At 39.7% G+C, this 16,888-nt stretch overlaps 1 protein-coding gene across 1 annotated transcript in view; it reads right to left on the bottom strand.

Moving 5' to 3' along the window:
* EYS (eyes shut homolog) overlaps window positions 1-16,888 on the bottom strand; it is a 1,667,443-nt gene that overhangs the window by 36,717 nt on the left and 1,613,838 nt on the right. The window contains exon 39 of the mRNA XM_060030409.1: window positions 5,162-5,334. Within this exon, the coding sequence (XP_059886392.1) occupies window positions 5,162-5,334 (173 nt within the window). The remainder of the gene's footprint in view (window positions 1-5,161; window positions 5,335-16,888) is intronic.

The following is a 16,888-nucleotide window of genomic DNA, read 5'->3' as shown; positions in this document are numbered from 1 at the left end:
CTGGCCATCCTCTTCGTAAGAGAGTAAGTACTCTGTCTTGCTCTCCTCCTTCCCCCTCATCGCCTGCTGGTGACGTCTGTTGGCCAAACTCCACTGCAATCCACTGGAGAAGGTGTTAGAGTACGGGGCAGGGAGTGTGGGTGTGGGGAAGGGTGGGCAGATGGAAAACAGCTGGCATACTTGAAGTTGCTGTTTTACACATAATGAAATCAAGGCTCAGAGACTTCACTGATGCAGCAGAAACTGAATTGCTAGTTACTAGGAGCAACAGGACTTAACTTCAAGTTTTCTGACTCACTCTTACAATCTTCAAAGGCTTCCTATTTTCTCAGCGTGGAATTACAATTCTTTATCGTGTTTTCCAAGGCTCTGCACGATCTGGCTTCTGCTTGCCTTTCCAAACTCATCTTAATACCAACTCCTATTCCAGGAATACCGACTGCCTTTCTCTCCCTCAAACATGTGACATCATTTTCCTGTTTCCAGGTTTAACCGCTGCCCAGAGAGCCTGCCCCTCTGTCTGTGACACGTGGGTGAGTCTCACTGGCTGACAGCTCAGATGTCACTACTCAGAGAGGCCTTTCCTGACCATCCCCGCTTGAGTGTACTCTCCCAGTGACTGTCTGTCTCCTCGCCCTCTTGCTTTCCTTCATGGCACTCACTCATTCTGTGCTTTTGCTCACTGACTGGTGGGCATGTTCTGTGCTTGCCGCCTCCTACTAGCATGTCACCTCTACGGAGACAAGGCACCTGTCTTTCTTGTTCAGGCAGTCTTCCCAGCACGTGTTCTGGAACTGGTAAACAATCTTAATGAACTGGTGCCAAGCGTTACTGCCAAGGGAGGAGAACAGAACAGAGAACGCTAATGTGAGGCAGATGTCCTTCACCGTCCCTGTGCCACGGCTTCATTGGGCTTGCCAATCCACTGCAGTTTAGTTTCTCGTCATTCAGAGCTTATAAGCATGAGTTTGGGTGCTTCTTGGGGGTGGGGCTCATTTACAATAAAGACGATCATAAAGACGAAACTAGGCAGGTATGACAGCTGTAAGTCGGGTTCCATGTGCAGCCAAACTAATTTCCTAAGACTTAGGTTTCTTGGAATGGGGACGGAGAAGAGGCAGAAGAGAAAAAGATGACATGGAAGTCAGGGATTTGTAAGTTTAAGGATGTTGGTGTTGGATTTCTTGGTAATTTACACACCAGTTTATAACTACAATAAAAGTGAATTGAACCCCAGGCATTTCTTCTGCATTCTGGGTGACCATAATTTGCTGAACTGAGTAGAAATTATGACTGCATGTCACAGACAGCTACTGGTTATGGTGCAATAAGGAACAAGCTCTCTGGGAATAAGGAAAATGCAGCTATTGACAAGACGCAGGAGCTCACTGCTGCCTGGTTTCAGGGCCTGGCTGATATCTGTTATCTGTTTTTGTTTTTTAAATTAAATTTTAGTACTGTAGCTACTATGTTGGAAAACTGCAAAGTCAATGGGTTAATGGAGATAAAGAAAACGGATCTTTTGAGACTTAAAGTTTAATTCTGTCATTTCTGATTAAGCTCCTTCATTATTTTGACTTCACAACAAATATAGTTTATAGTTCTTAAAATCAACTTTACTATAAAAATTACTCTAGAAAAATAACTTTCAATTGAGAATCTAAAACTCTATAGTCCCCTCCCTCACATAATATCAATACTTTTTTTCCCATTCAAAACAACTGTTTTTATGATATAATTTTCTATAACTTTTTAATAAAGGACTTAAGCTCTTATTTTATAGCATAGCAGGGTATATCTTTGGTCAGTTTTTGTTGAGAATACTATGAGAGTGACATAACTTTCCTGGCACATTTTATCAAACTTTCTAGACTCTCTTCTTATAAAATAATTTCATTACTGTATCTCTGCTATCTCTCTGTATAATCTATTTATATACATACTAATATATATTTGTATATATACATACACCCAAACAAACTTTAGGTTAATACCCTGGACTTTCATCATTTGAGATTTTAAGATGCAAAAATCTGGCTTGCCCTATTGTTATAATCACTAACCCTTATGTTTTTTTTTTCTTTTTGCCTATTGTAATGTTTATTAGCTGAAAACTTTCCTTTCTTAAAATTATTGCACTTGAAATAACACTATCACTAGATTTTTTATTAGTTATCTATTTTATACATATTAATGTATACATGTCAATCCCAATCTCCCAATTCATCCCACCCCCCGACCCCCCCTACTTTCCCCCCTTGGTGTCCATATGCTTGTTCTCTATATCTGCGTCTCTATTTCTGCCTTGCAAACTGGTTCATCTGTACTATTTTTCTAGATTCCATATATATGGAATATTTGATTTTCTCTTTCTGACTTAACTTTACTCTGTATGACAGTCTCTAAGTCCATCCACGTCTCTACAAATAACCCAATTTTGTTCCTTTTTATGGCTGAGTAATATTCCATTGTATATATGTACCACATCTTCTTTATCCATTTAGGTTGCTTCCATGACGTGGCTATTGTAAATAGTCACTAGCCCTTATATTAACTTGTCCTATTATTTCCTTCAGTTTCTAATAACTATTCCTTTGGGAGTAATACAAGTGCACCATCTTGGTAAAGTACTTTGCTGTTCACTAACGTCCAGAACTGCTTCTTGAAAATGATCACAGTTTGTTTTTATCCTTTGAGAACTGCTAAATAAAATGTATAGCAGACACATTCACTCAGCACTGTATGACAAGTGTTAGAGATTCTACACCAATGGACAGGAACAGGAGTGGGCACCACCCTCAGTTATGTGAAAGAGGGTCAGGGAAGTCGTTCCTATAAAAGAAAGGTCTGAGTCGAAATTTGAAGGATGAAGGTATGTTAGCTGGATTCTGAGGAGAAGATGAGAGCATTTCAGGCAGAGGGAAGAGTGTGTATAAACTTCTTATTCCAGGAAAGAGTGTAGCCTATTCCAGGAGCCAAGAAGGGCCATTTTCTCTTTTTTTTTTTTGCAGTACACGGGCCTCTCACTGTTGTGGCCTCTCCCGTTGCGGTGCACAGGTTCCGGACGCACAGGTTCAGCGGCCATGGCTCACGGGCCCAGCCGCTCCGCGGCATGTGGGATCTTTCCAGACCGGGGCACGAACCCGTGTCCCCTGCATCGGCAGGCGGACTCTCAACCACTGCGCCACCAGGGAAGCCCAAGAAGGGCCATTTTTGAAGAGCGGGATCTGCCTCTAATGTCATCATGAAAGAGACAGATTCCCATAGCCAGACATTATCTCATAGTCACAACTTCCGACACAATTAAACGTTTCTTTCGCTAAATCACTAGTATTCTGACCCTAAATGTCTTCCATTTATCAACACCTTTGACTTTTGGAGGAAAGTTAGGCACACATAGAATCTCAGAGAATATAGGATTAAAAATGTTTGCCTTAATGTATTTGATAAAATGGTCAGAGGAAGATTAAATTACAACATGTATGATGTGATATTACAATAAGGCCCCCAAATTATCCCAAGGTGTATATAACACAATTGGTGACGGGCTCCCGAACTTCTTCTACCCCAGCCCCTGCTACTAAACATGGGTGCAGAGGCTAAGGCTTTCTCTTCTGGGTGGGGTGTGAGGTGAGATAGAGAAATGGTGGATGATCCAGTCTCTGGATTCCAGGAGCCGGCAGAGGGATCCCCATGTCCTCATGTTTTTCTGGCTCAATTTTCCAGATTCTTCAACTGCAAGTTTCCTGAATTCCATGCCACACTGTCCTGGACTCCCAGCCAGCCCCGAGATGGGGTGGTGGGAGTGGGGATGGGGAGGTAGGGGGATAGGGGCAAACTGAAGCAGGACTGTGTGGATCCATGGCTGGAGCCTTACTGACACGTTGGCCAGCTGCAGCCAAGCCATCCCATTAGCCTCACAGCAGCACAACTGTGTCTGTCACACAACTGAAGTTTTAGGACTCTGAGCGTGGCGTTATGGAGGTCTTCTTTCACACCCATTTTGCTGTGATATTTAGAACTACACCAGATAAGACAAAGTGAAGCATAAGTGTTGATTTATGTAAGATGCATAACTTGAGACATTGAGCAGCCCGTGCTTTCCTGATTTTCCCCAAAGCCACCTTTTCCAGTGCCCTACTTCATCCTTGTGTCTGTGGGCATTTTTGCTCTTGCCCTAGGGGTTCTCAGAGCTTTAGCAGAGGATGCAGGTGTGATGGGGGAGATTTAAAGGTGGCTGCATCCCACTAAGCCTCCCACCAACCTTGCCTATAAAGAGAGGCTGTCAGGGAAGTTACATGAGGAGGTAAATTGTGCGGTGCCACAGGGGCTTCTTGCTTGGGGATGATGTGCAGTACAGAGCCACATTCCTTCTCCAGTCCATGAAGATGAGTTTGTGCTATTGGCTGCAAGGAATGACTTTGGTCCAGCTCTACTTGGGAAGGAGACAACAGGACTGCCATGCTCCATCCACGCCCTCCCACCCTGCAGTGTGTGTGATGTGAAGGGAATCCAGAAGGTCTGAGGCAAGGTGGGTACTAAACGGAGGAGCGGGCAGACCTAGAAGCACACTTACACCAGCTGCAGCCCATGTGGGGAGCACTCAGGAGACCGCGGGCTCCCTCAAGGCCGTTGCATGATTTGCCCAGTGGTAAGGGTATCATCAGTCATAAGGTACGGGGAGGTATGTAAGCTGAGGAAACCTAGAAAACTGAGGGCTCCTTATTGTTCCACCGGACATGGGGCCATTTCATCCCTCAAATTTCTCTTCTTTTGCACTGGAGCTGATGTATCTCCCTTGTGATATTCCCAAAGGTCTTAGTCAAATGGAAGGTACAGAGGGGGAAGCTGAAAGATGGAGGCTCGTTCTTGAATTATGAATCTAAATTCACTTGATTAGATTGCATTTAGCACAAGAGATCCAGAACATCTAGACTAAACAGACAGGGGTATTTGAGTTAGTAAATTAAAGCAATTCTAAACATAAAGCTGTATTTTTGTAGTACTAAATTTTAATGCTATCCTATTTGTGAAATATAATGTCAAATATACAGGGGGAAAGAAGAGAGCGGACTCTTTCATTATTACACAGATTTCATTTCACTTTCCCAAAAGGAAACTGACTCACTTAAATCTGTGGACAGCATGAGTTGAGCCTCACCTTGCTCACAGTAGACTCCAGTGGTTCCTAGTGGACAGTGACAGGTGTATCCATGAGGCAACGAGACACAAGTTGCTCCTTTGCTGCAGTGGTGTGGAGGGTCATGCTCAGGGTCGCAGGTGGAAACTGTCTCCGTGCAAAAGGCTCCTTTCCATCCACTAGGACAGTTACAGCTGTAGGATAAGAAAGAAGGCAGCATGATTTGAGCACCTGTTGGGTATACACTCATGTATCCTCCTGATGTTAACTTGGCAGTTTTGCCTGAGGTTCCAAGACAGAAAAGATGTTGTATATGAAAGCCAATTGTGATGTAAACTACCAAGATTCACAATGTCAAAGGAAGGAGCTAATAACTGGTTATGGGATTACTGGACTCCACATTAAGGATTTTAAAAGGTTCAGCCCGTGGAAATTGAAAGAAAATTTGATGAGAATCATTTCTTTGGATGAAACAGTGTTATAACTCCCTCTCCTCAACCCTACCCCACCACCCAGGGGGAAAGCTGTGGATGGAGTGACCTCCTAACCTAAGCTTAGAAAAAAGAAGTCCAGCTTCTATATGTTCCCTGATACTGGGGGATGCACAAGCCCAGCTCCAGGGGCTGCAGAAGGAGCCTCAAACCCTTCCAATGGTGAGGCCAATGGTAGTGAACCAGGCCGGGGGCTGTGGCACTCTGAGTTAGGATCAGCTTGGGGACATATAAAAGAGACCTTGCCCAGAGGGTATCCTGGTATCTGAAGGAACCGTGGCAGTAAGAGGCAGTCAGTTTATGGCTGGAACAGAATCTGAGAGGTAAAGGGCAGTACCCATTCTGAAGAGAGACTTTGTCTTGGTTTAGAGAATGATATTGGGAGGAGCCTGGTAGGGGAGTCTCTGATGGACTCAGCAAAGGTAGAGTTGACAGATAAAATGCAGGTCACCTACTTAAATGTAAATGTCAGATAAACAATAAATAATTTTTTAGTATAAGTATGTTCCATTCAATATTTGAATTTCAGCTAAGCAATATTTGAGATAAACAGAAAAATTACTTGTTTTTTGTCTGGAATTCAGATTTATCTGGGTGTCCTGTACTTTTCTCCCTAAATCTGGCAACAATACAGTTAGGGCACATGAGGGAAACAGTTAGCTTGAAATCCCTGCCTGGCACAGAGGACACTAAACCATCAGGTAAACAGTGTGAGTCAAGGGGGCCATTCGAGGATGGTGTGGGTGCAGAGTCAGAAACCACTGGCCCAGGGAAAGACAGCAGCAGGAGATCACACCTCCTCCTGAGACCTTTCATTCATGTGATGAGCCCTGGCTGGGTTTAGGGTAATAGCCTTGAAGAGTAAAGTGTTATTAGTATTTTGATGTGGACCATTTGAATTAATGATTGAGAGTGTATTTTTAAATTTAAGAGTTTATTAGTCAAGAGAAACAGAAAGTTCAATGGACCTCCCCATGTTTTAATTCAGGACCAAGAAAAGGATGACTCTATGAAATATGGCATGGGTATTTTGATAAGGATTGCATTAAATTTGTAAGTTGCTTTGGGTGGTATGGCCATTTTAACAATATTAATTCTTCTAATCCAAGAGCATGGATATCTTTCCATTTCTTTGTATCATCTTCAATTTCCTTTTTCAGTGTTTTACTGAACATGGGGCTGTTTCACCCCTCAAATTTCTCTTCTTTTGCACTGGAGCTGATGTATCTCCCTTGTGATATTCCCAAAGGTCTTAATCAAGTGGAAGGTACAAAGGGGGAAGCTTAAAGACGGAGCTTCATTCTTGAATTTCAGAGTTTTCAGAGTATGGGTCTTTCACTTCCTTGGTTAAGTTTATTCCTAGGTATTTTATTCATTTTGATGCAATTTTAAATGGGATTGTATTCTTACTTTCTCTTTCTGATAGTTCATTTTTAGTGTATCAAAATACTCATGACATATTTCACAGAACTAAAGCAAATATTCCTAAAATTCATATGGAAAAACAAAAGACTCCAAGTTGCCAAAGCAATCTTGAGAAAAAAGAACAAAGCTGGAGGTATCATCTCCCAGACTTCAGACTATACTACAAAGCTACAGTAATCAAAACAGCATGGTGCTGGCACAAAAACAGACACATAGCTCAATGGAAGAGAATAGAGAGCCCAGAAATAAACCCATGCACCTGTGGTCAATTAGTCTATGACAAACAAGGTGAGAATATATAATGGAGAAAAGACTGTCTCTCCAACAAGTGATGCTGGGAAAACTGGACAGGTACATGTAAAAGAATGAAATTAGAACATTTCCTCAGACCATATAAAAAAATAAACTTAAAATGGATCAAAGACCTAAATGTAAGACCTGAAACCATAAAACTCATAGAAGAGAATGTAAGCATAACACTCTTTGACATAAATCATAGCAATCTTTTCTTTGGCTATATCTCCTAGGGTAAAAGAAATTAGAGCAAAAGTAAACAAATGGGACCTAATTAAGCAAAAAGCTTTTGCATAGCAAAGGAAACAATAGACAAAAATGAAAAGAAAACCTATGGAATGGGACAAAATATTTGCAAATGTTATTACCAATAAGGGGTTAATACCCAAAATATATAAATAGCTCATACAACTCAATATCAATAAAAACCCAACCCAATCAAAATATAGCAGAAGACGGGGCTTCCCTTGTGGAGCAGTGGTTGAGAGTCCGCCTGCTGATGCAGGGGACACAGGTTTGTGCCCTGGTCCAGGAGGATCCCACATGCCACGGAGCGGCTGGGCCCGTGAGCCATGGTCACTGAGCCTGCGTGTCCAGGGCCTGTGCTCCACAACGGGAGAGGCTGCAGCAGAGAGAGGCCTGCGTACCGCAAAAAAACAAAAAACAAAAACAAAACAAAACAAAAAAATGGCAGAAGACCTAAATAGACATTTTTCTAAAGAAGACATACAAATGGCTAACAGGCACATGAAAATATGCTCAACATCCTTAATTATTAGAGAAATACAAATCAAAACCACAATGAGTTATCACGTCACACCTGTCAGAATAGCTATTAGCAAAAAGACAACAAATAACAAGTGTTGGCAAGGATGTGGAGAAAAGGGACCCCTTGTGCACTGTTGGTGAGAATGTAAATAGTGCAGTCCCTATAGAAAACAGTATGGATTTTCCTCCAAAAACTAAAAATAGAACTATTATATGATCCAGCAATTCCACTGCTGAGTATATATATCTGGAAAAAACAAAAAGACTAATTTGAAAAGATACATGCACCCCAATGTTTATAGCAGCACAATTTACAACAGCCAAGGTATGGAGGAAGCAACCCAAGTGCCCATCAACAGATGAACCATAGATTTTTCCTTTTACATTTAAGTCTTAATACTTCTGAAATTATTTTTTTGTCTTTGATATGGGGTAAGGATTCAATTAAAGTTTTCCACATGGATAACCAATAGTCCTAACACTCTTTATTGACTTGTTCATCCTTTTTCACTAATGAACCCTGTCCATTTATGCAAGGTCCTGTGCCTCTCCACCCTGTTCCATTAGTCTGTTGGTCTGATCTTGTGTCTTAATTTCTCCCACTTTATAATAGGTCTTGATATCTAGGATGGCAAATTCTGCTACCCTTGTTCAGGGTTGTTTTGGCTATTCTTAGCCCTTTGCTCTTTCACATATTTTCCCATCAACTAGTCCCAAGTTCAAGATAGGCAAATTTTCTTGCTTTCTTCTTGTTGTAAAATGGGGTTTCTTTTTCTTTCTTTCTTTTTTTTTTTTACATTGAGGGTGTACCTCTTAGAGGTCCCAGGCTTGTGAGCAGTCTCCTTAAAATTCCCCACTTGTGGCAGCCCTTCGCTTTTAGGGCTGGTCCACTGTAACCTGTGCAGCCCTCAAAGGTAAATTCACAGCCCCAAGGTTTTGACAGGAACTCGCAGCAAACGTCAACGTTGACACCTGTTTTTTAGACTCCTGCTTTCATTTCATATTGTTTTCACTTCAGGTAACAGTGTTCTGAAAATATACATTTTATATTTTATTCAGATTTGAATATTTTCATTTGGAAATATCATTCAGTATATATAATCTCCTATACTTTCACAAGCAGAACTCCCTATCAATAAACTTTTTCAAAAAGAAATAAAACATAATATCTTGAAACATCTTTCTATATTTATTAACTTCTACAACTTCATATTTAATGGTTTAATATTATTTCATTGAATTGATGAAATATACTTTATTCTCACAGTCACTTGTGAGATATTAGTTTATTATATTATGTTTTTAAGTTTTCACTTTCTACAAACAACACTGTGATAAAACTCTTGTAACTAAATCTTTCTTTATATCTATGATAATTTTCTCGAGATAAATTCAAATATTATCATGACTTCTAGGCTTTGGATACATATTCCAACTGCCCTCCATAATAATTTTATCAATTTACATTACTATTATCAGCTTATGAGGATGCCCCCGAAATAACAGGTTTGTATGTAATTGAAAATATGGAACACTTTTACAGGCTTATTGTTTTTTACTGACCCAATAATCATTATTTTATTTCATTTTATTAAAATAAAAATGTTTTAGTGTCTGCCTAATTTTTATTTATTTATAAATAAATTTCACAAATTCTCACATATTTATCAAGAACATATTCATTTTGGGCAAAAGACCTTAATAGACATTTCTCCAAAGAAGACATACAGATGGCCAATAGGCACATGAAAAGATGCTCAACATCACTAATTATCAGAGAAATGCAAATCAAAACTACAATGTGGTATCACCTCACACCAGTCAGAATGGCCATCATTAAAAAGTCCACAAACAATAAGTGCTGGAGAGGGTGTGGAGAAAAGGGAACCCTCCTATACTGTTGGTGGGAATGTAAATTGGTACAACTATAGGAAAGAGTATGGAGGTTCCTCAAAAAACAAAAAATAGAGCTATCATGTGGTCCAGCAATCCCACTTCTGGGCATATACCCAGATGAAACTATAATTTGAAAAGATATATGCACCCCTATGTTCATAGCAGCACTATTTACAATAGCCAAGACAGGGAAACAACCTAAATGTCCACCAACATATGAATCGATAAAGAAGAAATGGTATATATACACAATGGAATATTGCTCAGCCATAAAAAAGAGTGAAATAATGCCATTTGCAGCAACACGGTTAGACCTAGAGATTATCTTACTAACTGAAGTAAGTCAGAAAGAGAAAGACAAATACCGTATGATATTTATATGTGGAATCTAAAATATGTCATAAATGAACTTATCTACAAAACAAAAACAGACTCACAGGCATAGAGAACAGACCTGTAGTTGTCAAGGGGTAGCAGGTGTGGGGAAAGGATGGATTGGGAGTTTGGGATTCACAGATGCAAACTGGTATACATAGAATGGATAAACAACAAGGTCCTACTATATAGCACAGGGAACTATATTCAGTATCCTGTAATAAACTATAATGGAAAAGAATATGAAAAAGAATGTATACATATATGTATATAACTGAATCACTTTGCTGTACACCAGAAACTAAAACAATATTGTAAATCAAGTATACATCAGTAAAATAAATTAAAGAAAAAAGAACATATTCATTACAAATTCCTATATTTTCCTTTATTATTTGGCAGTCTAATCAAATTTGCTTCACCTAAATTTATTTCTCTCTCTCTCTATATATATACACATACATACATATCTATTTAGTATCTACTATGCACATAGCACTCTGCCAGGTCATACGGATGGCAGGTGTGGCAGGTGAGGGCAATGCTCAGGGAAAGCACTGCTGGGGCACCTACACTGAGGGATCAAGTGAACGGCACAGAGAGGTGCTCCTGGGACCCTGAGACCAGCATGGGGAAGAGCTCATGGGAAGAGAACATAATTAACAGCACAGCACCAACACACTGTTAGACTTTGGTTTTAGGAGGAATTTAAAACAAAAATTCTCAACAGTTTGGAACTTAGAGGTGGAGGCATAAGGCACATACATAAAAAGGTAAAAAATAAACAGAAATCTCTGAAGGATGTTGCCATTTCATTAAATAATGTGTTTAGATGGGTCATGATGAAAGAAAATTTATATGCTTATTGCATTTGAATTAATAGTTGTGAAAAAAAATTTGAAAAAGTTGTATGAGGTTCTCCAAAATGGAGAAAAACAAAATACAGAATTAACCTGTTATAGAATTACATAATGATTTTGATAATTGTTTGAAGATCACAAATAGTGTAAAATATGTAAAGGTCTTTTATATGAAAGTAGATTGTCTTACCAATTTCATAAAAGAAACCTCTCTAATGTCATTACCTTTGAAATTGATGATTGTACCATCTAGTGGTTCATTTTTATTTACTTGAAAAAAGAAAATTAAGAACAAAATTAGTCTCACTGCCTTAGAGACAGACATGGCAATGGTAAAATATTTATTTTGCTATTAAGTAGATCTTAAATCACATTAGATATAATATAATATGGATGCTATAAACTTACTTGAAAATAATCTTTTCTAAACCTTGAAATTAATTCATTAACATCTGTTCCTTTAATCACAGGTTTACTACTCTTCCCTGAGCAAGATTGGTTTTGGAGAGGTATGTGTGTGAGGCATCCACACAGTGGGAAAAGCAGAAAAAAACAAAGAGAGGTAGATGTTCATTCATTAAAGAGTATTTCCTGTTATCATTTTTTACATGCTATGTGTCTGACACTGTGCTGAGTAATGAGCCTTCCACAACACATAAGCCCCCATTCTTGACCTCATGGACTTGCTGTTTGAGAGGGGATCACATTAGTAAGCAGACAATTTTAATACAATGTGACAAGTGATAAAATGAACACTCTTGGAGCCCACTGGAAGGACACCTAAGCAACCTTAATGAGTTCAGGGAAGGCTGCTGAAGTGAGATTTGCCAACAAGAATGAGAGCATTGAGGGGAAGGGGCAGGAGAAGAGTAGGCTGGAGAAGGAAACTGTGGATAGCGGGCTGAGAGGGTTCAACCTGTAAGTGACACAGAGGTGTGCAGGGAGTGACCTGAATGATGAGCTATATTGAAGAATATTGACCTGGTTTGTATAGGATGACCCCATAAATGCTCTAGTGATGTAGGTTTTCTCTTGGTGGGATCTTACTGAGCTTTGACACTGTACAGTTTGCTTTGTGGGCCGTCAGACTCTGTAACCATAACTCAGCTCTTCCAACTGTTGAAAGCCTCTGCAGAGAATCCACAAATGAATGGACGTGGCCGTATCCTGATTTTATTCACAAAAACGGGTGCTGGACAAGATTTGGCTTGTAGGCCATGGCGTGCTGACCCTATACTAGATCAGTAATTCCATGGGAGTAGAGGTCAGGGCTCTTTGCTCTCTGTTGCAGGCCCAGGACCTAAAGCAGTTCCTGGCATATTGGAATTTTTAATTGAACATCCTGGGAATAAATAAGTGAATGACTGAGTCATGACTGGTTTAGGGAGATAGCTGGATGCAGAGTCGCCTAGGCAGGGAAATGGCTCTGAGGATGGAAAGGTTGACGGGGGTGTGAGAAGCACTTGGTAGGTGTGTTGGTACCTAGACGAAAGATCTTAGCAACAGAAAACGTTTCCGGAGCTCACCTGTGCCAGGCACCCTGCTAAGCACGTCAAGTATGTTGGCTCATTCAGTCCTCCTGAGAGCCCTCCTAGGGGACTCCTGTCCTCAGCCTCCTATTATGGGGCAGAGACTTGAGGATCAGATCAGTAAGCAAATTACATGGCTGGTGATGGGAGAGGGGGTCCACCACAACTACCACTCTTTGTCTCTTAATCTCATGGAAGTCTTTGGGGTTTCAGGATTAAATGACTGAAAGAATATGGTGCCATTATTGGGAATAGGGACATTCGGAGAAGAATATAGCTTAGTAGGAAAATATAAAAATCTACTTTTAGTTATACTGAGTTGGAGGTGAGAGCAGGTGATAACAGGCCTTTTTTCTCCCTTTAAGTACCTAATGAACTGGCTCTTGAACTTGTTGAATATTGAGAATGTAAGACAGATTTGTGAGTTAAGCAGAATAGCAGTCAAAGGGCTAAAGCATCCACTAGATAGTAGCTAAGAATATTAAAAAAACCCTGAGGAATCATTGATACTATACATAGAACTGTTTTCTTATCTCAGGTCCAATCCCTAAATGTTTTCTATCCTCAATTCTTAATACATAAAGAACAATTTGCAGGTTCTTCTACCTCTAAACATGGAGAGGTGACAATGCAGAAGAAAATGTTAGTCATATTCAACATGAAGAATTTAACTTTCTTGTAATTAGACCATTCTAAGACTTCTGAAGTTTAGGATAAACATTGATGTATAAAAATTAATTGGAAATGAGATGATAGAAGGTTTAATATTTTTTGTTTTAGTATCATTTAAACATCATTTACTTGCTTACTAATTTTTCACCACAGAATGAGTGCCGTGCCCCACTCTATTTTATACCAGGGTGAATACAAAACAGAAAACATAGTATTGCCCCTAAGGACTTTATGATAATTTATTTATAACAATGTATTTATTTAATATATATGTGATACATGTAAAATATACTGTTCAAAGTTTATTTGGGCCTCACCTTAGTGCCAGGCACCATTTTAAGTACTTTATATGTAGTAACTCATTTCATTCTCATATTTATTCAATGAGATAAATGTAATTATTAGTCCTCAGTGTGTGGTTGAGAAAGAGACTTAGAAACGTATAACCCCTGGTTACTCTATTTTTTCAGTTTACCCATCATACAGATTCTGGTTGCTTTGGATAAGAGAAAGTCTTTTATACATATTGAGCCTAATGAGGGCAGAGTTTTAGAATTCTCGTTATGAGATGAGAGCAGAAAGAAAAAGTTCTTGGAGAAAATTCACCTTGAGCTAGATCTGTAAGAAATTTATGGCTACAGATTTGTGAGTTCTCTATGCACACGGAAAGTCACAGATACATCACTTAAAATGAAATTTATGCGGTGTGATAATAAACCCATATGAATAATGGAATATAAGCATGTTGCTTGGCAATGCAGGAGCATATGGCCTGAAGGATTCCACTTCTGCACATATAACATATTTCTCCATGATTTAAAGGAAAAGGGAAACAGCTGAATCTCCTCCTCCTTAGACCATTTGTTGTGTTGGATGGCTTCATTAATGTCACTTTGCTTTCCTGTATAACTTATTTTCATCTGAATAATAAGCTGGGAGAATAAGGTACGTGTGATATGATGGATATCATTTTATCTGCTAAAATTTATTGGATATCAAAATGACATGCTCAAAATTTAAGCCTTTGAAAAATATACAAACAAGTGTTAAACAAATGGGGCTCCCTGTACACTGGAATGTGGTCATGTAAAGACTCAACATACTTACAGGGAAGGGTGGTGACCATCACTCTACCTGCTGACGTTACCCTATGGCCTTCCGTCCCTTGCTGGGGAGATCATTCACCAAACTCTTTGATGATACCTCATGGAGTAAGAAGGATGAGATGCAATTACTCTTTACACACTAATAAAAGTACTGGCAGCCATCTGTGGGCCTCAATCCTAATGGTTCTGTTCTCCAGGTGTAAGTGCCCAAACGTATTATGTTAACAGTTGGACTCAACTCCTCTTAAAGAGAGAATTGCCTTTGGGAAACTCTCTAGGTGAGCTGCTTGGAGTAGATGGTGGACCCTAGTTGCATTAATGTGAGCATAAACCTGTATTATAAAAAGAAAATAGCTAAATTGCTCTGGCCAAGTCCAGGAGGGAAATTTGGTTTATTCTAACCTAGAGAGTCATTTGGAGCAATATGAAGCAATGACAAGAAGACAAAGAGATGGGGTGGAATGACCATGTATTCACTGCTATGGTGGGATGACCAAAACACAGGATGAGAGTTGTTTAAGTGGATATAAACATTTCCCTTCTATATCTGCATGCATCCTGTCCCCCTGCACCAACATAAACAGTCTGATCCATCTCAAAGTGTGAGTGGCCTTGTTAACTTAGTAGAAGTCAAAGAGGTTGATTGTCACTTTTAGGCATACATGGTCCGGAGTAGAGTCTGTGTGGGTGGAAGCAGGACCATGGAACCAGAGATGGCTTTGAGAACATTCACCTTTCTCCTGGAATCTGCATTAATCTTGGAACGGTCTTTGGACTTTCATAGTTTATGCAGATCTCAAGGATCTTATAGAAAGTGAATGACATCTGAGTTACACAAAAACCAAGAGAGAAAAATTATTCCCCTTAAGCCACAGTAATAGAGAGGCTTGATAAAATCTACACTGAATCCTTACTTTTGACTCTTATTTTCTAGCTACTTCAATAATAGAGGAACAGAAAGTAGAAATTTAATTTATAATTTACATCCTTCAAATACGTTTTCCATAGGTGGCACCAAATAATGGATTTACTTTGTTTCGGCAGCTAAGAACTGAAGATGGAGAAAGATTGGAATAAAACATCCCCCAATTTTAAAGGTAGTTATCTATAACTGGTGTGATCATGAATATTTTTTTTTATTTTATCCCTTATGAATTTTACAAATTAGACAAAATGTGAATTCTGTGTACTATTGTTTTTTAATTCAAATGTATACAAAAGTAGAAAAAAAAATAGTATCAATGAACCTCCTTGAATCCGTTGCCCGCTTCAAGTTATCAATTCTCAGCTCTTTAGTTTCATTGTTTCTTTCTCCACCACTTTTTTTTGCCAAAATCTTTTTTTTTCGTTGTTTTTTTTTTGTGGTACGCGGGCCTCTCACTGTTGTGGCCTCTCCCGTCGCGGAGCACAGGCTCTAGACGCGCAGGCTCAGCGGCCATGGCTCACGGGCCCAGCCGCTCCGTGGCATGTGGAATCTTCCTGGACCGGGGCACGAACCTGTGTCCCCTGCGTCGGCAGGCGGACTCTCAACCACTGCGCCAGCAGGGAAGCCCTTGCCAAAATCTTTTGAAGCAAGTCTTATTTTATCTGTAAATACTATAGTATGTATCACTAACAGATAAGAAACTTTAAAAAAGAAAACCACAATAGTATTAGACCCAACAAAATTAACACTAATTCCTGTCATCTAATTTTTGTGTTCAGCTAATTATGATTGTCTTGAAAAAGTGTTTTTTTGACAATTCATCAGCACCCAAATAAGTTCCACAAATGCACCTGCACAGTATTTCTTTTTTTTTTTTTTTTAAAGAAGATGTTGGGGGTAGGAGTTTAGTAATTTATTTATTTATTTTTGCTGTGTTGGCTCATCGTTTCTGTGTGAGGGCTTTCTCTAGTTGTGGCAAGTGGGGGCCACACTTCATCGCGGTGTGCGGGCCTCTCACTATCGCGGCCTCATCTTGTTGCAGAACACAGGCTCCAGACGCCCAGGCTCAGTAGTTGTGGCTCACGGGGCTAGTTGCTCCGCAGCATGTGGGATCCTCCCAGACCAGGTCTCGAACCCGTGTCCCCTGCATTAGCAAGCAGATTCTCAACCACTGCACCACCAGGGAAGCCCACACACTATGTGTCTTAAGGCTTGTTACTGAGATAAAAATTCTCCCTCTGCGTTTCTTCCCACACATGCTATTTTTGTGTCACTTGTCCAGTAGAATTTTCCATTCTGGATTTGGTTGTTTATATCCTTATAATGTCAGTTAGCTTGTTTTCCTCTATTGCCCATATTTCTCATAAACTTATAGATATAGAGGCTTTATTAGATTCACATTTGGGC

This window comes from Delphinus delphis, chromosome 14 (genome assembly GCF_949987515.2).
Source record: "Delphinus delphis chromosome 14, mDelDel1.2, whole genome shotgun sequence".
Classification (NCBI taxonomy): Eukaryota; Metazoa; Chordata; class Mammalia; order Artiodactyla; family Delphinidae; genus Delphinus; species Delphinus delphis.
The sequence above is the reverse complement of the archived record's forward strand: the minus strand, read 5'-3'. Positions and strand labels throughout refer to the sequence as shown.